At 42.0% G+C, this 26,053-nt stretch overlaps 2 protein-coding genes across 2 annotated transcripts in view; both read right to left on the bottom strand.

Moving 5' to 3' along the window:
* Positions 1-1,180: 1,180 nt before the first annotated feature.
* C17H8orf76 (chromosome 17 C8orf76 homolog) lies at positions 1,181-25,413 on the bottom strand. The gene is made up of 6 exons (XM_036830163.1): positions 25,240-25,413; positions 22,205-22,300; positions 21,353-21,496; positions 16,536-16,993; positions 5,778-5,910; positions 1,181-1,504 (listed from the first exon to the last, which is right to left on the bottom strand). Exons 1-6 carry the CDS (start codon positions 25,354-25,356, stop codon positions 1,307-1,309), a joined length of 1,146 nt encoding a protein of 381 aa, XP_036686058.1. The 5' UTR covers positions 25,357-25,413; the 3' UTR covers positions 1,181-1,306.
* The window catches only part of ZHX1 (zinc fingers and homeoboxes 1), a 39,164-nt gene continuing 35,322 nt past the window's right edge, over positions 22,212-26,053 (bottom strand). The window contains exon 4 of the mRNA XM_036830162.1: positions 22,212-22,300. The gene's annotated coding sequence lies outside the window, so the exon portion shown is untranslated. The remainder of the gene's footprint in view (positions 22,301-26,053) is intronic.

The following is a 26,053-nucleotide window of genomic DNA, read 5'->3' as shown; positions in this document are numbered from 1 at the left end:
CACTACCAAATGTAAAATAGATAGCTAGTGGGAAGCAGCCGCATAGCACAGGGAGATCAGCTCGGTGCTCTGTAACCACCTAGAGGGGTGGGATAGGGAGGGTGGGAGGGAGACGCAAGAGGGAGGAGATATGGGGATATATGTATATGTATAGCTGATTCAGTTTGTTATAAAGCAGAAACTAACACACCACTGTAAAGCAATTATACTCCAATAAAGATGTTAAAAAAAAGAATATAACATTGAAATGTAATTATAATAATTTACAAAGGCATAAACATTTTTAAAGAAAATAAAATATTAACCATGGGGGAAAAAAAAGCTATGTGGGACAACACCTGACAAAGTTTTTGGTCTATTACTAAATTTCACTTCTCATAAGGGAGCTCTTCCACCCAGATAATTCAACTAAGCCTTTTGCATTTGAAGATGATGTTATACTGATTATAATCTGTGTGGCTGAAAGGAGAGGGTAATCACGTGAGACAGAGCTCCATGGGTCTCGTGTTTCTGTACATCTTGTGAGCAAGGAAGGCACTTACAGCCCTTCATTCCAGACTGTCTTCTCAACGATGCTTGCAAAGCAAACAGCCTTAAAAAAGAGAGAGTGTTCTCCCCTGGAGCACAGGGCAGGCCTGCTTACTGTTCATTATAAAGGATCTGCGTCTCCTAAGCTCAGGGTTCCTCTCCTATAACGCACCCCACTGCATGTACACTCTTTCATTTGGGCTCATATGTGTTACCTGCCCTGGGACTTGGAGGCAAAGGAACTGATACAAATATGCTGAAGCTTATCCTGTTCCCTGGGCCACGAGTAATCAAGTCTCCTGCAGCATCTATGACACTGGCAGGTTAATGCGTGGGCTGACAGGTGTGGTAAAGTCTCAGAGCCTTCGCAGACCTCGACACATCCTTCCTGGAAATGGTTTACCATCACACTGCAGCATTCTTGGTCATTCCTGATGAATTCACCTAAACAACGTAGATGCTTACATCGCTGATTATAATACAATAACTGTTTTAAAAGACAATAAAATCTGTAAGTCTCTTTTATACACTTTCCCAACAGATTATCTTCTAAAGGGGCAGTAGGCCTCACGTAAGTGAATGACAAAAACCTAAAAAGAGAACAAAAAACCAAAAAACCGAACACAGTAGAAATAAGCTGGGAGAGAAGCCATTTTTATAAGACATAAATAATTGTTTTTAATTCAGTATGTTCCATGATTAGCAGCGGATTCTGTCTGAAGTAAACCAGCACAATTAATACAATACAAGATGTTTTGCTCTGTTTTTAAAGGGACCACTAAACCAACATCTGTATCTCTGTATGGAACTGATTTTCAAAGGGACAGAAGTGGTCTTTGATCTTTCTGAACCACTTGTCTTCAAATTCTTTCGAAGACGCGATCACCAAGGCAGTCAGAGCTGCAGGGCCAACACACTTCACCTCTGTGTGAACCTCATCTCTTATTTTTTCTGGGACGATATCTTCGCCCATAACCTGCAGTAGGAGGGGAAAAAAAAAAAAACAACCCTGTCCCAATAACAGGGGAAGCAGACACGGAATGAAGACCATGCTATTTATCAAGCGTAAAGGATTTCGTACAGAAGGATTTCTTTAGCAGCCATGGGACAACTCTAACAATTCAACATATCGAAAAGATGTTTATTCAGAAGCAGTGATCCAAGACCACATTTGTACAACATCCCCTACTTCCAGTCTCATCTTTCCCTGAGTAAACAAATCACCAAAGCACTAGCATGGCAGCAGTACCATTCAGGCTACAGGGAGTGAGTCAACCTTCTTATATCATAGAGCATCTTCAGCTGACAAGAATGCACCGCGAGGGATCCTCCCTCCTTGTAAAATGACAGAAAAGCAGAGTTTGCACAGAATGTAACTGCTGCTGTGTAGAGAGCACAGATCCCTTCTCTTAGAAGTTCTCCAAAGAAATCAAAGGCAGCAAACAGTCGAGCAGCAAGTAGCTGAGTCCACACTTTCCTGATCCAGAGAGACTCCATCCCTCCAGAAAGGTTACCAAAGCAACCCCAGGGACTTAAGAGCATGCCCCGCACTCTGAAGGCACAATACTGCTCCCTACTGGTCAGATCCAGGTCCAGGTTCTGCGTTAGTTTCTCTTTGACAAGACACCCACCAAGTTAAGTTCGTAACAAGCTTGCATCTGAACTCGTCAAGTGATCAGCCCACCTTTGGTAAGGACAGTGAACTAAAATTAAGTCCCAAAACATTTCCCACGATTCAGCATGAAAAGTTAGGGAGCCATTTGGCAGGGATGTTGTAGAGGGAATTTGTCACTTGGATTTGGACTAGATGGTCCCTAGGTTTCCTACAAACCCTGAGGTCCTATGTGTCCATGAATACTCAAATTATAATGGATTAGAAACCCACTCAAAGAACGGGTTCCAATGGCTTTAAATCTTCAAAGACTACTTATTGTTTGAGGTGAGAGCTGACGGGATGAACAGCAACTGTCAGGATTTATTAAGCCAGGTTATTTTCATCAATTCAAAGACAATTTTTGTTTTTGTATTTTAACATTTCTGAAATCAAGATGTATCTTATAACCACTGGTGTGTCACAGTGTAAAGAGCATCTTATTTTCTTTCAGTGGCACATCAAATAATTATGCCTCTTAACAACTGATGACTGCTTGGACTCAGTGAAATACAGTATTTTAAAATCTGGGGTATAACACCAAAAGTGTTTTTTTTAATTAAAAAAAAAAAAGAGAGAGAATTGAATAATAGTAATACTCAAACAATGCAATATTCCAAAAAGCGGGCTCGGCAGGTATATCACTCACAGGTGTCAAAAAATCTGCAGAAGTCTTTGGCCAAATAAAAATTTTAAACTTCTATATATCAAAAGTATCATAAACTTCAGAAAATACTGCAACATATAAGAGGTTAGTAAGCCTAGCGTAGAGAGAGCTCTTAAAATTAATAAGAAAAGCAGAAACATACGAATAACGAAGAAAAAGCATGACTAGGTATTTCACAAAATATAAATGGCCAATGAATGTGTGAAAAAATTGTTCATTTTATTAGGAATCAAATCAACAGTAATATTAAAAAGCGCTATTTTTACCAATGAAAATACAGATTTTAAAAAGTAATAACATTAAGTTGTTCAATATAAAATTCTGGTTTTATGGTCAAAATGATTGAATATTGACAATTTCACATGGTTCAACCTAATACCTAGGTTTGGAGAAGGAAAATCAGTATTCTCATATGCTGCTGGAGGATATATAAACGGAACCAACCTTTCTTCTCTCTCTTTTTTTTTTTTTTGGCCACACCGCATGACTTACAGGATCTTAGTTCCCCAACCAGGGACAAACCCGAGCCCTCAGCAGTGAAAGCGCAGAGTCCTAACCACTGGACTGCCAGGGAATTCCCGGAACCAATCTTTCTTAATGACAATTTGGAAACATGCTTCGAGGCTTTAAAATGTTCATATACTTTAACCCAGTGATTCTATTTCCAGTAATCTATTCTAAAACAAACACAAAAACTGATTTTTTTTTTTGCAAAGACTTATTAAAATCGGTACTGAATATTACCTATATTGTCCTATATTGGACATTTGTTAAATGTCCAATATAGGACTTAAGTAAATAAATGATAGCTCATCAAAAGCTGTAACTGGACTACTATCCAGTCATTAAAAATTATGTACTCAAATAATATTTAAGGATACAGTGTCATGATCACACCACAATGTTAGGTAAAAATATCAGCCTATAAAATAAAATGCAGTTTGGCAGTTCCTCAAAAAGTTAAACACAGAATTACCAGACGACCCAGCAATTCCATTCTTAAGTAGATGCCCAAAAGAACTGAAATCAGGAACTCAAACAGATACTTGTATGCCAATGTCCATAGCAGTATTATTCACAAAAGCCAAAAGGTAGAAACAATGCAAGTGCCCATCAACAGATGATGAATGGACAAACAGGATGTGGGGTGTGTGGGTGTGTGTGTATATACACATACACACACACACACACACACACACAATGGAATATTATTCAGCCATAAAAAGGAATGAAGTTCTGATACATATGGATGAACCTTGAAAACATTATGCTAAGTGAAAAAAGCCAAACATAAAAGGACAAATATTCTATGATTCCACTATTTGAAATATCTAGCACAGGCAAACTCATAGACACAAAAAGCAGATTAGAGGTTACCAGAGGTTGAGGTTGAGGTTGGGGTAGGGGTGTGGTGGGGGAGAGGGAATGGGAATTATTGCTTAATGGTTAAAGTGTTTCTATTTGGAGTGATGAAAACGTTTTGGAAACAGTGCTGGTGGTTGCACAACACCGTGAATGTAACTAATGCCACTGAATTGTACACTAAACAACAATTAAGATGGCAAATTTTATGTTAGATATATTTTTTATCACCAAAAAAAAAAAAAAGAGGGGGAAGGCGAACTGTTATAAAATTAAAGAGATGTAAGAGACAAAAGAATCAAACACAGTATGTGGACCTTATATGGACCCTAATTCAAATAAAACAACTATAAAAAGAAAAAAGTATGTAATTAAGAAATACTTAAGGATACAGGGGCTTCCCTGGTGGCGCAGTGGTTGAGAATCTGCCTGCAAATGCAGGGGACACGGGTTCGAGCCCTGGTCTGGGAAGATCCCACATGCCGCGGGGCAACTAGGCCCGTGAGCCACAACTACTGAGCCTGCACGTCTGGAGCCTGTGCTCCGCAACAAGAGAGGCCGCGATAGTGAGAGGCCCGCGCACCGCGATGAAGAGTGGCCCTCACTTGCCGCAACTAGAGAAAGCCCTCACAGAAACGAAAACCCAACACAGCCAAAAATTAAGTAATTAATTAAAAAAAAAAAAAAGTATACAGGGTCATGCTCATGTCACAATGTTAAGTAAAAGTAACAGAGCCAAAATGAAATGCACATTATCATCCCAAAGAGGGCCCAGACATTTTTTTAAAAAAGCTATTTTAAACGCAGGTATTTCCCATGCATTGTCCAGGCAGAGGACTACTATTCTAGTCACACGTGGGGAAGAACATGAAGATGTTTAAGACATCTTGTAAGGATGTCTTACTTATAAGGAACTTAAAATCCAGCTGAAAAGATAAGACATTTTTAAATTTTGGGGGGGCCCCAAAGAGCTATCTATTCCAGCAATCACTCTATCTGAGTTCAGGCATAAATTACCACAGACCAAGTTAAAAAAAAACCTGACATTTGAATTTCTCTGCAACCATCAAAGTAGTAACACGGTGGAGCAGAAAGAAAATGGACTTGGAGCTGGATGGGTTCCAAACTAGTTCTGCCACTTAAAATCTGACCTTAGGCAAGTCACAGCCTCTATGAGCCTCACTCCAGCTCCCCCCCATCCCACAGGCTGTTCTGAGGACGAACAGGAGAAAAAACAGACAAAAGAGCCGCCCAAATGTCAAGTCACTCATTCATTCATTTATTCAGCACTCACAAATCAATTACGGGGCATTTCTGATGTTCAAGCAGGCAGGTACTAACAAGCACTGACAAGTAAACGAAACACAGCCCCTGCCTCACAGCAGGCTACTGCTCAGAAAGGATGAAGAGGCCGCTTTCGGGGGTTAAGTGATCAAAAGGCACGTAAAGGAGGGAGACAGAAGTCCTTTAGAAGATGCGATTTGGCCCTGTTTTTTAAAAAATGGTCTCCGAGCCAGGAAAAATATCTATGATACTTTGTTTCACATAAACCCTAGAGAACACACTCACCTCTGCTATCAACAGCAAAGTGTCTTCTTTGAAGCTGAACCCTTTCATTTTAGCTTCAATTTCCTGCTGAGTCTTTAAGTTCCTCTCCAAAGCAAACGATGTTTGCTGAGACTGGGCGAGCTGAAGCAAAAGCCTGAAAAACAGAAAGTCCCAATGTGTAGGCTCACATAAAGGACAGCAGTGAGGACATGCTCATACACAGCACTGCAACTGGGCTGGATGTGAGTCCAACTCGGCTAAAGAGAAGGTCCTCACCTTCATGTGAATCCCTAAAGCTCCTACTCTCAACGAATTGCCCAACTTTACACTGGAGAGTTATCTTTTCTAAAATTCATAGACCAAAACTTCTCAAAGGAATCTTTAGAGAGCAAGCCTCAAAAAGAGCTTCCTGTAGAAGTCAAGAGATTGAAAGCACAAACAATTCAGAGTGAAAAGAACAAACCTCCCAATCAAAGGCTCCTCCCCAGAAGTGTCAGGATGTAGCTCTTTGAAGTCAGTGCTCTATGACCCTTCCGTCTCCCTGAACCCAGGGCTACCTGACCTCAAGGACTAAACAGAATCTCTAGCACGCTTCAATTACCCGCAGCAGGGCCAAACCTTCGATGACCCTCTGATGACCACTTTGCAACCGGCTCGCCCCGATCTCCCCATCACGGTCATGACCTGGCCTCCTCTTGCTCTCCTCCCACGCCTCCTTCTCTTCATTGTTTTCTAAAATGCTGACTGTAGATTTTCCCAATTCCCCTCAGGCCTCACTGCTACATCCAGAAGCACTCAGCTCTCCTGTTCACTCATTTCCTGCCTTGAGAAATGCCCCACACACTACTCTAGGCATTGAGGGATGTTGGTGAGCAAAACAGACAGGTTTCGGCCTCAAGGAACAGAAGGAGAGCAATCCCAAGTAAATAAGATCATCTCAGGCAGTGATGAAACAAAAATTCAAGACAGGGTGGACGAAGCGTCTACCTCAGATGGGGCAGTGATGGAAGGCTTTTTTGAGCTACCACTCAAGCTAAGGCTCAAATGGTGAGGAGCCAGCCACAAGAACATGTCGGGGAAGAGGGCTTGGCCAGGGGAAGGGGGCCCTGACATAAGAACCACCTTGACGAGTCTGAAAATCAGGAACATCTCTGTGGCCAGAACACAGCCAAGAAGAAAACTGTAGTGAAAGAGGAGAAAAAGACAGGCAGGGCCAACTCACATAAGCCCTTGCAAGACACGGAAAGAAACGTGGAGTTTACATAAGTGCAATGGGAAGCCGCTGGAGTTTTATAAAAGAACATGACCTCATTGGCCTTCACTCTGACTCTTCACATCACCTACCTGGCCTCTGGAGGCACTTACACACGTGGCCTCTTTATGTCCTTGCTTTCTCTCTCTTGCTTCTGAAGTTACTTGAAAATACTGCTTACCCTTGCTGCCTCCATTTCATGTTCATTCACCCTCAGTCCTCTGCAATCTGCCTTGTCACCGCATTGCTAATGGAATTGCCTTCTCAAAGGTCTCACAAGACCTCTCGCCTTCAAAGCTTCTTCTCACTCCATCTGATCGCTGATCTTTCCTGGAGCTCCTCAACCTCTACCTCCCTTCTTCTGAGCTCAGCTCCCACTTCTAATGGAAAACTCCAGCTGGATTCCCACTCTCGATCCGCTCTGCTCTCCCGCCCTGTCCTGTCTCAGCGGAGGCACCACCATCCACCCTCACCCCCAAGGCAGACTCTTCAGGGTTGTCTGACTCCTCTGTCCTCCCCTCCCCACCCCGGCCTACCCACACATTCAGCTCGTCACCAAGTCCTGTCTGTTCCATCCTCAGTGCCATCCATTTCCCCTTTTGATTCTCACCGCACTGTGCTAGGTCAGGGCCTCGGCACCATCCACCGATTAGTCCACAGCCCCTTCCCTGCTGTCTCTGGATCCAAACTCCTTCCTCTAATACGTCCTCCTAGCCACCAGATCTCCCTCGAAATCAGAGCTCTTGTCACACCACTTAAACATTTAAATACTCTTCAGACCTTCAGCATAAGGACCAAACTCTTTAAGATGACATTTAACGCCTCATGCTAATAAAAACAAAACAGCAGAAGTACAACATTTACCAAATGTTTACACACACTGCATACTACAATAAGTGCTTCAGATACTTTAAACCTCACAACTCCACCAAGTAGGCATTTCTCCCATTTCTCCATCTGTCAAGATGAGGAAACTGGAGATCGGAGAGGTGAAGTAATTTGTGTAAGGTCAGATGGTGAGCGAGCAAGCACGCAAGCCCAGGCTTATTCCCTCAATAACAACGATTTATTAGGTTCCTTAAACTGGGATCTGACTCCAAGGTCCTGCCTCCTGCTCACGATGCTGTTCTGGTCTCGGGGTCCACAGCCTAGCTCTCGGGCTCCTGCCACCAAAGCTGCTCTCACTGCACCGGACCACGTGACACCACCATGCTACGCCAGCCCTTCCACTCCTTGGGCCGTGCTTTCTCTCTCGCAAGATATCCTGGCAAGAACACAGGCTCTGGAGTCAAAGATCTGGGTCCAGATCCCGGCAGCACTTCACAGCTGCGCCACCTTGGGCATGATTCCAAATCAGCTCCCCAGTCTGTACACTGGGATCCCAACATCTACCCCAGAGAGTGGTGAGGGTTAAAATGAAATAATGTATACACAGCATCGAGTACACATTCATCTACACAACTGACAAATGTTCCCAGGAGCCCCATTCCCTCTGTGGAGGTCCTTCTTCCTGCCACTCTGCACAGGTCCCGGGTACTGGTCCCTGAAGGGTTCTCTGCCACTGACACACTGTTTAGCACCTGTGCTGCCGGTCACTGACTGCACATATGTTCTCCTCAATACACTGAGTAGTGTAAGGAAAGGGACTCTTTTTTGATGATCTTTATGATCCCAGGCCCCAGCAGGTGCCTGGAACCCAGCTGTCGTTCAATGCACTTCTGAATTAAAGTGATATAGGCAATGCTAAATAAACATCTTCTGAAAGAAGTTTAAAATCTGCCAAATAGATACCGATTTCAGTAAGACTCACTGTTAACATCAATACTTCTTGAATTCTTCAGAGTTTAAAAAAAATAAAAATAAAAAAACCAAAACCCAATGCCACGTTTTTTGGTATTATCTGAGACCTAAGAGAGTCTGTTTCTCTCATAAATTACAGAACTGGTCTAGTGTATTCTCCCCTTTCCCTAAACTCTTATATACACTATGGATCCAAAACCATGGGAGTCCCTGAACCATGGGAATTCCCTGTAGAATGAATTAAACGTTGTTTATTTGCGTTATTAATAGTGATTTGAAAACACGAGCAGATTTCCTTCTTCGGTAGCTTTCTGTGGAATGTGAGTGAAAAATTCCTTGTTTAAAATATCGCTTCCCCTGTGTGCAAGCACAGGGCACTCTCCACACCTCCCCTCCCGGGAGCCTGTGCAGGCCGCCACTGCCAGGGTCCCATGATCCAGGGACAACTTCCCCGGGAGAAAGCACGGCGCACCTCACGCTGGTGCAACGTCACGGTGGCCTCTGAGGCCGCAGGCTCGTCCCGCATCCATACCCCCCCCCCCCCCCCCCCCCCCCCCCGGCCTGAGTGAGCCAGAGCCCCCGAATCAGCTGCTCCTTTAACCCCGTCCTGTCTGAGCGAAGAACAGAGGCCTTTGGGCGACCTACACGCAGAGGCTGGTCCAAATCCAAAGCTGAACCCCAGGAGCTGTGCGAACAAAGAAGAGAAAGGGAAGTCTCTACCAGCAGCCTCAGGAGCAGAGGATTAAATCTCCACAATCAACCTGATGTACGCTGCATCTCTGGAATACCTGAATAGACAACGAATCGTCCCAAATTGAGGAGGTGGACTTTGGGAGCAACGATATATATATATTTTTCCCTTTTTCTCTCTTTGTGAGTGTGTATGTGTATGCTTCTCTGTGTCATTTTGCCTGTATAGCTTTGCTTTTACCATTTGCCCTAGAGTTCTGTCTGTTCGTTTTTTGTTTCTTTTTTTTTTTTTTTTTAAATTTTTATTTATTTATTTATTTAATTTATTTATGGCTGTGTTGGGTCTTCGTTTCTGTGCCAGGGCTCTCTCCAGTTGCGGCAAGCGGGGGCCACTCTTCATCGCGGTGCGCGGGCCTCTCACTATCGCGGCCTCTCTTGTTGCGGAGCACAGGCTCCAGACGCGCAGGCTCAGCAATTGTGGCTCACGGGCCTAGTTGCTCCGCGGCATGTGGGATCTTCCCAGACCAGGGCTCGAACCCGTGTCCCCTGCATTGGCAGGCAGATTCTCAACCACTGCGCCACCAGGGAAGCCCCGTTTTTTGTTTCTTAATTACTTAAAAAAAATTTTTTTAAATAATTTTTTTAAATTTTTTATTTTAATAACTTTATTTTATTTTACTTTATTTTATTTTGTCTTCTTTCTTTCTTTCTTTTTTTCTCCCTTTTATTCTGAGCTGTGGGGATGACAGGCTCTTGGTGCTCCAGCCAGGTGTCAGGGCTGTGCCTCTGAGGTGGGAGAGCCAAGTTCAGGACACTGGTCCACAAGAGACCTCCCAGCTCCACATAATATCAAACAGCGAAAATCTCCCAGAGATCTCCATCTCAATGCCAAGACCCAGCACCACTCAATGACCAGCAAGCTACAGTGCAGGACACCCTATGCCAAACAACTAGCAAGACAGGAACACAACCCCACCCATTAGCAGAGAGGCTGCCTAAAATCATAAGGCCACGGACACCCCAGAACACCCAGCCAGATGCAGTCCTGCCCACCAGAAAGACAAGATCCAGCCTCATCCACCAGAACACAGGCACTAGTCCCCTCCACCAGGAAGCCTACACAACCCAATGAACCAACCTTAGCCACTGGGGACAGACACCAAAAACAATGGGAACTACGAACCTGCAGCCTGTGAAAAGGAGACCCCAAACACAGTAAGTTAAGCAAAATGAGAAGACAGAGAAACACACAGCAGATGAAGGAGCAAGGCAAAAAACCACCAGATCTAACAAATGAGGAGGAAATAGGCAGTCTACCTGAAAAAGAATTCAGAATAATGATAGTAAAGATGGTCCAAAATCCTGGAAAGAGAATGGAGAAAATATAAGAAACGTTTAACAAGGACCTAGAAGAACTAAAGAGCAAACAAACAGCGATGAACAACACAATAAATGAAATTAAAAATTCTGTAGAAGGGATCAATGGCAGAATAACTGAGACAGAAGAACAGATAAGTGACGTGGAAGATAAAGTAGTGGAAATAACTACTGCAGAGCAGAATAAAGAAAAAAGAATGAAAAGAATTGAGGACAGTCTCAGAGACCTCTGGGACAACACTAAACACACCAACATTCGAATTATAGGGGTCCCAGAAGAAGAAGAGAAAAAGAAAGGGACTGATAAAATATTTGAAGAGATTACAGTTGAAAACTTCCCTAATATGGGAAAGGAAATAGTTAATCAAGTCCAGGAAACACAGAGAGTCCCATACAGGATAAATCCAAGACGAAACAGGCCAAAACACATATTAATCAAACTAACAAAAATTAAATACAACAAAAAAATATTAAAAGCAGCAAGGGAAAAACAACAAATAACACACAAGGGAATCCCCATAAGGTTAACAGCTGATCTTTCAGCAGAAACTCTGCAAGCCAGAAGGGAGTGGCAGGACATATTTAAAGTGATGAAGGAGAAAAACCTACAACCAAGATTACTCTACCCAGCAAGGATCTCATTCAGATTTGACGAAGAAATTAAAACCTTTACAGACAAGCAAAAGCTAAGAGAATTCAGCACCACCAAACCAGCTTTACAACAAACGCTAAAGGAACTTCTCTAGGCAGGAAACACAAGAGAAGGAAAAGACCTACAATAACAAACCCAAAACAATTAAGAAAATGGTGATAGGATCATACATATTGATAATTACCTTAAATGTAAATGGATTAAATGCTCCAACCAAAAGACACAGATTAGCTAAATGGACACAAAAATGAGACTCATATATATGCTGTCTACAAGAGACCCACTTCAGACCTAGGGACACATACATATTGAAAGTGAGGGGATGGAAAAAGATATTCCATGCAAATGGAAATCAAAAGAAAGTTGGACTAGCAATTCTCATATCAGACAAAATAGACTTTAAATCAAAGACTATTACAAAAGACAAAGAAGGACACTACATAATGATCAAGGGATCAATCCAAGAAGAAGATATAACAATTGTAAATATTTATGCACCCAACATAGGAGCACCTCAATACATAAGGCAAATACTAACAGCCATGAAAGGGGAAATCGACAGCAACACAATCATAGTAGGGAACTTTGACACCCCACTTTCACCAATGGACAGATCATCCAAAATGAAAATAAATAAGGAAACACAAGCTTTAAATGATATATTAAACAAGATGGACTTTATTGATATTTATAGGACATTCCATCCAAAAACAACAGAATACACATTCTTCTCAAGTGCTCATGGAACATTCTCCAGGATAGATCATATCTTGGGTCACAAATCAAGCCTTGGTAAATTTAAGGAAATTGAAATCGTTTCAAGTATCTTTTCTAACCACAACGCTATAAGACTAGATATCAATTACAGGAAAAAATCTGTAAAATATACAAACACAAGGGGCTTCCCTGGTGGTGCAGAGGTTGAGAGTCTGCCTGCCAATGCAGGGGACACGGGTTCGAGCCCTGGTCCGGGAAGGTCCCACATGCCGCGGAGCAACTGGGCCCGTGAGCCACAATTACTGAGCCTGCGCGTCTGGAGCCTGTGCTCCGCAACAAGAGAGGCTGCGACAGTGAGAGACCCGCGCACCGCGATGAAGAGTGGCCCCCACTTGCCACAACTAGAGAAAGCCCTCGCACAGAAACAAAGACCCAACACAGCCATAAATAAATAAATAAATAAATTTAAATTAGCTGACATGGGGGCCTTTGGACTCTCTGTATTAAAAAAAAAAAAAAAATACAAACACATGGAGGCTAAACAATACACTTAATAACCAAGAGATCACTGAAGAAATCAAAGAGGAAATCAAAAAATACCTAGAAACAAATGACAATGAAAACACGACGACCCAAAACCTATGGGATGCAGCAAAAGCAGTTCTAAGAGGGAAGTTTATAGCAATATAATCCTACCTCAAGAAACAAGAAACATCTCATATAAACAACCTAACCTTACACCTAAAGCAATTAGAGAAAGAACAACAAAAAACCCTAAAGTTAGCAGAAGGAAAGAAATCATAAAGATCAGATCAGAAATAAATGAAAAAGAAATGAAGGAAACGATAGTAAAGATCAATAAAACTAAAAGCTGGTTCTTTGAGAAGATAAACAAAATTGATAAACCATTAGCCAGACTCATCAAGAAAAAAAGGGAGAAGACTCAAATCAATAGAATTAGAAATGAAAAAGGAGAGGTAACCACTGACACTGCAGAAATACAAAGGATCATGAGAGATTACTACAAGCAACTATATGCCAATGAAATGGACAACCTGGAAGAAATGGGAAAATTCTTAGAAATGCACAACCTTCTGAGACTGAACCAGGAAGAAATAGAAAATATAAACAGACCAGTCACAAGCATTGAAATTGAGACTGTGATTAAAAATCTTCCAACAAACAAAAGCCCAGGACCAGATGGCTTCACAGGGGAATTCTGTCAAACATTTAGAGAAGAGCTAACACCTATCCTTCTCAAACTCTTCCAAAATATAGCAGAGGGAGGAACACTCCCAAACTCATTCTACGAGGCCACCATCACTCTGATACCAAAACCAGACGAAGATGTCACAAAGAAAGAAAACTACCAGCCAATATCACTGATGAACATAGATGCAAAAATCCTCAACAAAATACTAGCAAACAGAATCCAAGAGCACATTAAAAGGATCATACACCATGATCAAGTGGGGTTTATCCCAGGAACGCAAGGATTCTTCAATATACGCAAATCAATCAATGTGATACACCATATTAACAAACTGAAGGAGAAAAACCATATGATCATCTCAACAGATGCAGAGAAAGCTTTCGACAAAATTCAACACACCCATTTATGATAAAAACCCTCCAGAAAGTAGGCACAGAGGGAACTTTCCTCGACATAATAAAGGCCATATATGACAAACCCACAGCCAACATTGTCCTCAATGGTGAAAAACTGAAACCGTTTCCACTAAGATCAGAAACAAGACAAGGTTGCCCACTCTCACCCCTATTATTCAACATAGTTTTGGAAGTTTTAGCCACAGCACTCAGAGAAGAAAAAGAAATAAAAGGAATCCAAACTGGAAAAGAAGAAGTAAAGCTGTTACTGTTTGCAGATGACATGATACTATACATAGAGAATCCTAAAGATGCTACCAGAAAACTACTAGAGCTCATCAATGAATTTGGTAAAGTAGCAGGATACAAAATTAATGCACAGAAATCTCTTGCATTCTTATACACTAATGATGAAAAATCTGAAAGTGAAATTAAGAAAACACTCCCATTTACCACTGCAACAAAAAGAATAAAACATCTAGGAATAAACCTACCTAAGGAGACAAAAGACCTGTATGCAGAAAATTATAAGACACTGATGAAAGAAATTAAAGATGATACAAATAGATGGAGAGATATACCATGTTCTTGGATTGGAAGAATCAACCTTGTGAAAATGACTATACTACCCAAAGCAATCTACAGATTCAATGCAATCCCTATCAAACTACCAATGGCAGTTTTCACAGAACTAGAACAAAAAATTTCACAATTTGTATGGAAACACAAAAGACCCAGAATAGCCACAGCAATCTTGAGAAAGAAAAACGGAGCTGGAGGAATCAGGCTCCCTGACTTCCGACTATACTACAAAGCTACAGTAAACAAGACAGTATGGTACTGGCACAAAAACAGAAATACAGATGAATGGAACAGGACAGAAAGCCCAGACATAAATCCACGTACATATGGTCACCTTATCTTTGATAAAGGAGGCAAGAATATACAGTGGAGAAAAGACAGCCTCTTCAATAAGCGGTGCTGGGAAAACTGGACAGCTACATGTAAAAGAATGAAAAAGAACACTCTGTAACACCATACACAAAAATAAACTCAAAATGGATTAAAGACCTAAATGTAAGGCCAGACACGATCAGACTCTTAGAGGAAAACATAGGCAGAACACTCTATGACATAAATCACAGCAAGATCCTTTTTGACCCACCTCCTAGAGAAATGGAAATAAAAACAAAAATAAACAAATGGGACCTAATGAAACTTAAAAGCTTTTGCACAGCAAAGGAAACCATAAACAAGACCAAAAGACAACCCTCAGAATGGGAGAAAATATTTGCAAACGAATCAACGAACAAAGGATTAATCTCCAAAATTTACAAGCAGCTCATGCAGCTCAATATCAAAAAAACAAACAACCCAACCCCAAAATGGGCAGAAGACCTAAGTAGACATTTCTCCAAAGAAGATATACAGATTGCCAACAAACACATGAAAGAATGCTCAACATCATTAATGATTAGAGAAATGCAAATCAAAACTACAATGAGGTATCACCTCACACCGGTCAGAATGGCCATCATCAAAAAATCTACAAACAATAAATGCTGGAGAGGGTGTGGAGAAAAGGGAAGCCTCTTGCACTGTTGGTGGGAATGTAAATTGATGCAGCCACTATGGAGAACAGTATGGAGGTTCCTTAAAAAACTAAAAACAGGACTACCATACGACCCAGCAATCCCACTACTGGGCATATACCCTGAGAAAACCATAATTCAAAGAGAGTCATGTACCAAAATGTTCATTGCAGCTCTATTTACAATAGCCAGGACATGGAAGCAACCTAAGTGTCCATCAACAGATGAATGGATAAAGAAGATGTGGCACATATATACAATGGAATATTACTCAGCCATAAAAAGGAATGAAACTGAGTTATTTGTAGTGAGATGGATGGACCTAGAGACTGTCATACAGAGTGAAGTAAGTCAGAAAGAGAAAAACAAATACCGTATGCTAACACATATACATGGAATGTAAAAAAAAAAAAAAAAAAAAAAGGTCATGAAGAACCTAGGGGCAAGACGGGAATAAAGACACAGACCTACTAGAGAATGGACTTGAGGATACGGGGAGGGGGAAGGGTAAGCTGGGACAAAGTGAGAGAGTGGCATGGACATATACACTACCAAACGTAAAACAGATAGCTAGTGGGAATCAGCCGCATAGCACAGGGAGATCAGCTCAGTGCTTTGTGACCACCTAGAGGGGTGGGATAGGGAGGGTGGGAGGGAGGGAGATGCAAGAGGGAAGAGATATGGGGACATGTGTATATGTATAGCTGATTCACTTTGTTATAAAGCAGAAACTAACACACCATTGTAAAGCAATTATACTCCAATAAAGATGTTAAAAATATATATATATATCGCTTCCCCCTTTGTCAATGTTTTATACATTTAATTTTCTTTCCTAATTTTAACGGCTGCCAATTTTAACCTTTTATCTTGAGTGATGATACAAATTGTATTTTTGAGCAAACATAGTTTTGCTTTTAAATTTTACATACTAAAAGGACGCATTCAAAGGATTCTATCTAGACCATGGGAAAAATCTCAAAAACATATACTAAGTGTGTAGCCTAGAATTTTTAGAAGCTTAAAATTAGAAAAATAAAACCTTTACTCTGAGCTTAGCACCATGTGTGTTGAATGCACTCGTAGCTTACCTGGTTCGTATAAAGGAGGCACAGGCTTTCATCTGAGTTTCTAGCAACACTGCTGCTCTCTCTTCTGCCATACAGTTTTGCATATTTTTAAAAGCCTTCTCATTCTTCTGGTTATTACCACTGCTCGTTTCCACAGATAACGCAGAGCTCTCGGGCAACATTTCAGGGAAACACAAAAGAGAGTCTTTTCCTGAGTGGGGACAGGAGGATTTGATAGCCTTGTCACTCGAGGTGAAACTGTTCTGTTTCTGAGATGACGCAAGCAACGCTGCAAGCGCTGGCTCCAGATGCAGGTAAGCCTCTCCCAGTCTGCCCCAGTTCCAAGGATTAAAGGGATGCAAAGAAATCAGTTTCTGTAGGCAGAAAATTGTTTTCTCCAAGTTCTGCAAACTTGAACAAATAGCAAACTGGAGGTAGAGCACAGTGGTTAAATGGTCTGTGTTAGTTGCCTTATTTTCCTAAGGAGAAAATAAAAAAGATTAGGAAGTTTAAGCTACAGAATGTTGCCCATATAAAAATGAAGATGCCTAAAAATCCAAGTTGTACATGTTATAAATTACAAGTAGCCACACAAGTAGGGTGAATTAAATATTTTTCAATAGATCTCATTTCTAAACCATAAACCTAGAAAAATATAAACTAACCTAACAAAATAATCACCAGTCATTCCCAAACACCCTAATGTCACAACAGTCACATAATCCAGGTGATAGTGGCCTGGCAAAGTTCAGTACCAAAAGCCTCTGTGTCAGTTTAGTTTCCATTTGTATTATAATCTTTATTGTCTTCAGCCAGATATCTGAAAGACCCAAGCCAACTTTTTTATACCCTGGGCTAATGGCTCCATTTTAATATTCCAGGCTTTCTAAAAATCCAAATCGTAATTTCCTTGAGGATTCAAATGGACTCTATTTCCAAATTTTACTTGGCCTAGACATCCTAAACAGGATGGCCCTGCAGCTCTCAGTGTTTCGTGATGCATCGTAACTGAATCCAAATGCCCTCTCTGGTAACTATTAGCAGGGCCAATTATTTCTGGCTGGAGGGGATTGCTTGGTTTCCTTCTGATCAGAAAATCCTTTTCAAGTCTCCTTAATCAGAGCCACCACCTCTTGCCTAACTTGCCAAATGGCAAAAGCCCTGTGGGTTAGGGAAACAAGCCTCCTTTTTCTAAGTTAAAGTCTGTAGAGATTCAGTTCATTTTAAGTCTAAGGAAAACCTTGCCTACTAGTATTCAGATCAAGCCCCTGCATAGAACTGAGCAAGAAATATGAGTAAAACTACCCAGCATGCAGCTGGAAGAAACTGGCTGACCAGTGAGTGAAAGCTTGAGGAGGATTCTAAATATTCATATATTGAGTGAAAAGACAGGAAATAAAGACCCATGTAACCTATTCAGTCATACTATACCTTCCCGATGACAGATCTGATCTGGTTTTATTATTACTATTGTTCAGTATTCTGTCCTTCCCCAGAGACCATTAAGTTCCAGAAGAGTTTTTGTTCAGTGCTGAATTCCTAGTAGAGAGCACAGCACCTCAGACATAGCAGATGTGTAATAAATGTTGAGTAATACATCTTCATGTTTTTTATTTATAATAGTGAAAGCAACACGTATAAACTACCTACAGCAAACGCTACCTTTCCTCTACAGTCTATAGTGCTCTATACTGTTTACAAACATTTTCAGATTGTGGAAGCAAGTATGTGGTGGGGTAGGGTGGAGCACGCAGACCATGGTTTTGGTGCGCTGGTTCTGATGGCCTAACTAGTAAAGAACTCTCTGGAAACTAAATTCCATTTAAACGAGTTTGTGTTCCAGAATATTGCAACTCCTTCTATAATGCAATGATGATGACGATAGTTAACATTTACAGAGTGCTTACCATATGCCAGACACTATTCTAAGTGCTTTACTCATTTAATCCTCATGATAATCCTTTAAAATAGACTCTACCACTATCCCCATTTTATAGTTGAGGCAACTGAGTCATAAGAGGGAAGTCAGATAAGCTGCCTGATGTCACACAGCTAGTAAGTAGCAGAGCTACAATTGGTCCCACTAGAAGTCACAGAAAAAAGGTACTTCAGAAGAGCTGATGCGTGTTAGCTGGCTTAGGATTCTCCCACTAGACACTAGGTCAGCAATGTATGGGCAGGGTATGGACACGGTTTTCTGTCTCCTTGGCATTGAACCCAGAACTGCGCACATGGTAAGACTGAAATAAATGTTTGTGAAGTGATAAATGGAAAAAAAAAGTAACTGTCAAAAAGCAGTTTCCTTACCACAGTTTATCACATGAGCCTATCAGCCGCTATAAGATGTTTAAGCTATTTGTTTAAGAAACAAGTTCCAGGGCTTCCCTGGTGGCGCAGTGGTTAAGAACCCACCTGCCAATGCAGGGGACATGGGTTCGAGCCCTGGTCCGAGAAGATCCCACATGTGGAGCAACTAAGCCCGTGCACCATAACTACTGAAGCCCACGTGCCTACAGCCCGTGCTCTGCAACAAGAGAAGCCACTGCAATAAGAAGCCCGTGCACTGCAACAAAGAGTAGGCCCTGCTCGCCGCAGCTAGAGAAAGCCTGCACGCAGCAACGAAGAATAAAATTTTGGCTGCGTTGGCAGGCAAAATAAAATAAAATTAAAATTAAATAAAATTAAAATAAAATAAAATAAAATATAAAATAAAATAAAATAAATTAAATTAAATAAATTAAAATAAAATAAAGAAATAAGTTCCATTACAGATTTTATCCAAAAATTATTAAAAAGAGAGGTGAATAAACTTCAGTAGAAGTTGTGAGCATAAAATGTTCACATCTTGCTGGGCACTCCAAGACTCACGGTCTGTTCTGTTCAGTGCTGCATAACGACCTGTCCCACCACAGAGCATGAGGGGACAGTAACCACGGGGACAAAACCCAGAAATGGGCCAGAGCGAGTCACAGAAGAAGAGGGCCTACAAGTAGGGAAGAAATTTTTAAAAGAAAACAAAACACAGGGCATCAGGAAATGAGAAAACCATGCAAATGGGCAGGGTCCACTGAGATCGTGTGAAGAGACCCAAAGAAAGGGGTGAGACCTATTAGCAGCCTACGCTGACACTTCTTCCCCAACACTCCTGCCCACCAGGGTGCCCAGCAGCCCAGGGACTAGTTCTCAAAGTCCTGACAGAGGAGCTGAGGGTCTTCTGACTGGTCCTTCCTCCTGCCTGGTAACCACCCCAAGCTCCGGATGGCATCTGCCAGCAACAAATCCTTCTCTGAGCCACAACAGCAGAGACTCACTAAGCTAGAAGGAACCCGAGAGCCAGTCCAGCCCCTGACACGAATCTACCTGTCGCTGCCTTCGGTGGTCTAGGCGGGGAAGACAAAGCACAACAGTGATATGCAGGAGATGTGACGAAGAGAGAGGCGATGGGAGAGCAGAACAGTGAGGAAGGACAGGTGACTGATGTCCAGAAAAAGCAACTGAAAGAACCGAAGTTGCTGTTAATTTTCAGACCAGGGAGACTGACCACTATTAAACCCCGCCAAGTTCACTGTGTTCATGCCATGTGCTTCCTTAACAGGGTAATCTTATCTTCCAGCTTAAGAATTAACCCCCAATTAGTAGAGGGGAGAAAAAGAACGAATAAAACACAGCTGTTTTCCATGTTCCGAAGACAATTACCACCAAGGGTTCCTCTCACTGCAAGAGGCTGAAATCCTATGCAATGAACCCCGGCAAGCAAATTGTGGGATTTCTCTTAGTTAATGAGACGGAGGAGGACAACTCAATTGCATGCATACTTCAGGCTGACCTCTGGTCAACGAGATCCACAGGATTCAAGATCAGAGCCTCAGTGCCTCATTAAGTCCCTCTGAGGAAGAAAACTAGTCATCTATAAACTAGGACTGGTCGACTTAGACTTGTCCCCATATAAAATTTACATTAAAAACCGTAGGTGCTTTAATCTGAAACAAAAACAAGCAGAATCTAGAATTGCAAAAAAAACTGCTTTTATTAAATTCCTTAAAAAAATTCTGCAGACTCCATTTAAGAATAAAAAGGATTAAGCTTGGCCTAGTATGATATTTAGTTATTTTTTGGTAAACTCTTTTCCTGTTTATAAAAGTAATATATGTTCATTGTAGAAATTTTGGAAAATAAAAATCTAAATAACAACAAAACACCTAAAGAAGAAAACAGATCCCTGATAATCCTTCCACTCTTGAGTATTTACTCCTAACAAGAGTAAAAACCTTTGCAAGTGAGACTTCCACGGTGGTCCAGTGCTAAAAAGTCTGCCTTCCAGTACAGGGAATGTGGGTTCGACCCCTGGTCAGGGAACCAGGATCCCACATGCTGCGGGGCAAATAAGCCCGCACACCGCAATTAGTGAGCCCACGCTCCTCAACTAGAGCCCATATGCTCTGAAGCCTGTGTGATACAACTAGAAAGAGAAAAAACCTGCACACCACAAAGAGAAGCCCACACACCTCAATGAAAGATCCTGCATGCCGCAACTAAGACCCGACACAGCCAAAAATTAAAAAAACAAAACAAAAAAAACCTTTGCAAGTGAGATTTTCAGGCAATGAAAAATTTTGAGCATAACACAGGAAAAAAATATTACAAGCAAATGATTATGTCTAGACCTCCAAACTGTTCATCATAATAAAGTTCTTCCACCACTGACAATTTTCTTCTGCTTATCCAAACCCACAGATTTAGCTGCAAGAAGTTGTTTTTTGTTTTGTTTTGTTTTTTACAAAATAAATGATTCCGCCATCCTAGGGAAGCAAATGGAAATAAGCACAGAAACCACTCACCAAGTTTGTAGCAATCTCCAGGGCTTCCTCGTGCCTTCCCAGGTGAACGAGACACCGAGCCTGGCCTTCCTGGACATCCCTTTTCATGGCAAAATTCGTAGATGGCAGTTTTTCTGAGATACTGGAATACTCTTGCAGTGCTTTCTGGCAAATATTTGTTAAATAAAGGAAAATTAAGGGAAGGGATGAAAAGAAAGGCAGAAAACACAATAGAAAAAAGAATTCAGTCATGGGGGTGATGTGTTTCCTAGGCAGAAGGTAATGTTATAACTGACCCTACAATGAACTAAAGGAAGACTGGAGCATTTTAGTCAGTACTCTTTTTCTGAAAGGTAGAGAAGAAATGGCTGGAGACTATAAATAAAGCATTCTGGAGCCCAAAAGACCAGAATTTGAATCCTGGGTTTGCCACTAACTTGCTGTATAATCTTTTCACATCAGCAAAATAACAACCAGACTCTTGTGAAGATGACATGAAGTCTCTAAATAAAGCAAGCTGACATCTAGTTGTTAGTTCTTTCCTTTTCTTACACATTTTAGGGTGCTTTGTTCCTGTGGCCCCATGAGGTATCTGTACTAGAGGCTCCCACATAATTAGGAGATATAGAACCTGGGGAAACAGACCTACAAGGATCCCAGCAAGCTCTCTATACTGGAGTTACAGGAAACAAAACAAATTATACAGAGCTAGAAACTTGGGATTCTAAGATTACAAACACATATCACAAAAGATTAAATTCACCTTCACAAACAACACACTCATAACTTAGTATACTGTTATTTAAATATACTGTAACAGACAGAACAAAAGCCCATTTCAAGTGGTGTAATCTTCTATATGTTAAATTCTACCTGATACTCTTGCCGTCTGTAGGCCAGGTCCCCTTTGAATTTCTGGATAGTCAGAGCTTCAACATCATCACTGCTCCCCATTTCTTCATAAAACCACTAGAAATTGTGAAAACAGCATATTATAGAGAATGAAACTACACTTTTCCACTCCCTACTCAGAAGCAATTTCCCATATATAATTGATTAAACCTCAAAAAAGACATAATTCTTCAGGATAAGACTCAGGAAAACATCTGACAAAGAAGAATGACAATTTTAATGGTGGCCCAGTTTTTATGAAAATTATCACAAGTAATAAATACACCAATAATACGATACCTCTTTACTAAAACACAAAAGTATATGGTTTTATCTATAGCATTTTCAATTTGGGGTTGTGATGCTTGGGAACCTACATTTAACTAGCACAGTTCACGATGGTTCTTTAGACTGAGATGTTTTCCTGCAGAGAAATTTTTAGGGTGGATGGCATAGCGACTGACAACTCTTTATGGAGAGGACATAGAAAAGAAGAATTGTCATTATAGTGCTATTATGAAAGTGTAAAAGCCAAAAGTAGAATCGAAGCAAAGAGGAAATAGAAATGAAGGCTGAAAGGAGGCTTCTGTGCAATCAAATGCCAAAGTGCTGTAGGAGAAAAGTCTCAGGAAATGCCCATCTGGAATATTTTATTCACTTTTCTACTGATTTAAACCCTATGGATAGAAAGATCTTTTTTGATTATTGCATAAAGAACGTTAAGATGAGAAAACAGGAATGACAAAAAGCACTCTGTGTGCCAGTTCTTCAGCTCCAAAGAAGTATCTCATCCTCCCCCCCCACCGCTTTTTTTTTTTTTTTTTTGGCTGCATTGGGTCTTTGTTGCAGTGCATGGGCTTTCTCTAGTTGCGGCGAGCGGGGGCTACTCTTCGTTGCAGGGCACAGGCTCTAGGCACGCGGGCTTCAGTAGTTGTGGCACACGGGCTTAGTTGCTCTGCAGCATGTGGGATCTTCCCAGATGAGGGATTGAACCCGTGTCCCCTGAATTGGCAGGCGGATTCTCAACCACTGTGCCCCCAGGAAAGTTCCCCACCCTCCCTTTTACTCAGAGTAAAACACACTGAGGCTGAATAAAGTCAGTTACACACTATTATTAATTCAAACGTAACGGCATTTGTGATGGTTCCACCATTACATCAAAATTTCTTGGTTCTATTTCTAAAAGAGTTACTTGGGTATCACTGCCCCCCTGTTAATTAGCAATATCGTTAATTAGTAATATCGCTTCCCTCCTTAGCCTGATCCATCACTGTGGAGAAAGCTAGCAACCACTGTTTTTCTGTTCTCCCTGAAGTACTGTGTAACTCAACAACAGCCTATATACTGAACCCATAATTTTTCTTTGCACTTTATTGCTCTCCAGTCACATACTGTATTAGATTATCAGCCAATTCCAAGTTCTTGAACAATAACTGAATAACTGCAAACCTCCATCCAATGTTCATCATCCTACTGGGAAATAATCAAGCAAAATTGGCTTTCAAACGCAAGAGCGCAGATGGGGATGGCTTTAAATACCCCATTCTGATAAGAGTAGGAGGGAAAAGCTGTTAACAAGGGTGAGACTAAGAAGGGAAGTGCTGGTAAGGCAAACACCTGGTCCCACACCAAATAGGCAGGGAACACAGATCTTCTAACCCAAACTCCTGGTTTTACACTTGCGGAAACCAAGAGGACTTGAATGAGGCCTGAATTTATGAGCAGTTACCATTTACCAAATAAATTCTAAAGACGAGTGATTTTTGGATTTTACTTTATAAGTATACAGCATACCACACCTTGGCAAAGTATTATCTCATTCCACTCTCACAATAAGCCTGTGAGCCAGCAAACATTATTTTTTCTCAAATGACAAATAAGGAACTGACACTTTGAAAGGCAACCAGTAAAGCCAATGCTTAAATGCAAGGGTCCTATCTCACACCCATGGCTTTTTAATGCGGTACCACATGACTTTGAAAGCCCATTCCCCGCTTTTAGTCTACACAATCAAGTACTAAAGGTCGCTCTGAAAGACTGCATGTGGCAAGGAGAAAATGTAAGTGAAATAAAACAAAAATACAATTCAGTAATTTCTGAGAACCTGACATCTGTAAGTACAAGGGATTTAAGGAAAAATGAGACAATACGTGTAAAGGAACCCTGCCCAGTGCCTGGAACACTATCTGATAAAAAGGAATTATTATTGGTGAGATGAGATTTACACACATGAAAGAATACCAGGTTAATACTCTACTTATTCAAAATATTCACGGAGTTCCCACTATGAACAAAAACTGCTAGGCACTGCGGAGGACATAAAGCACGCACGCTCCTGTGATCGTTAAGCATTCTGGGTCTAAGAGTTTTATGAGATACTGACAATTGCTTTAATAGGTAAAAGAGGGAAAAGGAGTCAAAACAAAAAATATGTAGTTGGAAGGGGGAATCAGAAAAGACTTCTTGGAGGAGGCGGCATTTAAGGTGCGCCTTGAGAAATGTCTATAATTGAACGATTGTGACCATCTGAACGGGGTTAACATGGGCAGGGGGAACTCAGTGAACAAGGGCAGGCCCGTGGGTGGGACGTCACGGTTAAGGGAGCAGACAACACCGAGGTCTGAAAAGTGGGCAGTGGCTGGATTTCTGGGGGCCCTGACTGCCCGGCAGCAGAAGCAGTGAAGGTCCACGGGAGCTACTACAGATTTTAGAACAGGGGCGTGAGGCCAGCGAGCCTCGGGGAGACCGGCCGGCCGAACGCCAGGTGCGCGTTGATGGCCGACGGCGCGGGGATTCCCTCGGGGGCAGAGGGGGCCGGGCCCAGTCGGCTGGGGCTCTTGTTGGGGAAGGGATGGCAGGGAGTCCGCGTGGACGTAGGGAGGCCGGACTCGTGCCGGGAGGGTTTGGGTTCGGGGGTAGGCCACGCGGCCTTGGGGCGTCTGAAGCGCTGTCGGGCCGGGACACGGGAGCGCGAGGCCCGGGGGCTGGGATGAGGCCGAGAGGCCCCGCTCTCTCACCTGCGGCTCGCAGAGTTTGGCGCGGTAGGACGCGAGCGGTCCAGGCCGCCTCTCCCGCCTCTCCTCGAACACCGAGTCCTCGAACTCGCCGCCAAGCAACCAAGACCCGGTTTCCATTGCGCGCCCAGGACAGGCGCATCGAGAGGAGGCGGTGCCTAGAGCGGCGCTCACGTGCGGGCCAACGCGGAAGGGGCGGGGCCGTCGAGGCCCAGCGAGCGGCATGCTGGGACTTGTAGTCTTTGGGCGGGAGCCAGACCGGGACTTGGCCCACGGCAAGTTGGGAGTCGTTGAGCTGAGATTTTATCTGGTTCACGACGCGAGGACAGAACTTGATTTCTCTTTTTCTGGAGATGGACAGAGTGATCCTTACGTGCACGCATCAAAAAGCACTAGCTTCAGGGTAGCTGTTCAAAACTGGTAGGTACCAGTTTTTCACTATTGACCATACTCCTAGCACTGTGTTAAGCACTTTTTTTTCCTTCCATTTTACTGTATCCTTTCCTAACAACCTCTGAACTGCACGATGATTCTCATTAAAAACTGGGGCTTGGAGAGGTTACGTATCTTGCTCAGGATCAATTATTACGTGGCAAAGAGCTGGGAAAAAAAGAATTGAGTCAATAATACCCCCGTGTCTCCATAGAAGAGACACACCAATAATAAAGACCAGGGTACAGTAATTCACGCACTTGTAAAACAGAGAACATGGAGATTTACTCTGGGGACTCCATCAGGGAGCATTAATTCTGCCTAGAAAAACACTAAATCCCAGAATTCTAACACCAACATTTACTAGAGTTCTTATACCTTCAAG

Source organism: Balaenoptera musculus, chromosome 17, assembly GCF_009873245.2.
Source record: "Balaenoptera musculus isolate JJ_BM4_2016_0621 chromosome 17, mBalMus1.pri.v3, whole genome shotgun sequence".
Lineage (NCBI taxonomy): Eukaryota > Metazoa > Chordata > Mammalia > Artiodactyla > Balaenopteridae > Balaenoptera > Balaenoptera musculus.
This window is presented reverse-complemented; position numbering and strand designations above follow the sequence as displayed.

Coding starts and splice junctions, on each gene's coding strand:
- C17H8orf76 (XM_036830163.1), bottom strand. CDS start 25,356: ATGGAAACCGGGTCTTGGTTGCTTGGCGGCGAGTTCGAGGACTCGGTG. Junction 21,497..22,204: donor ACAGACGGCAAGAGTATCAG/GTAGAATTTAAC, acceptor AATATTTGCCAG/AAAGCACTGCAAGAGTATTC. Junction 16,994..21,352: donor TGGAGATTGCTACAAACTTG/GTGAGTGGTTTC, acceptor TTTTCTCCTTAG/GAAAATAAGGCAACTAACAC.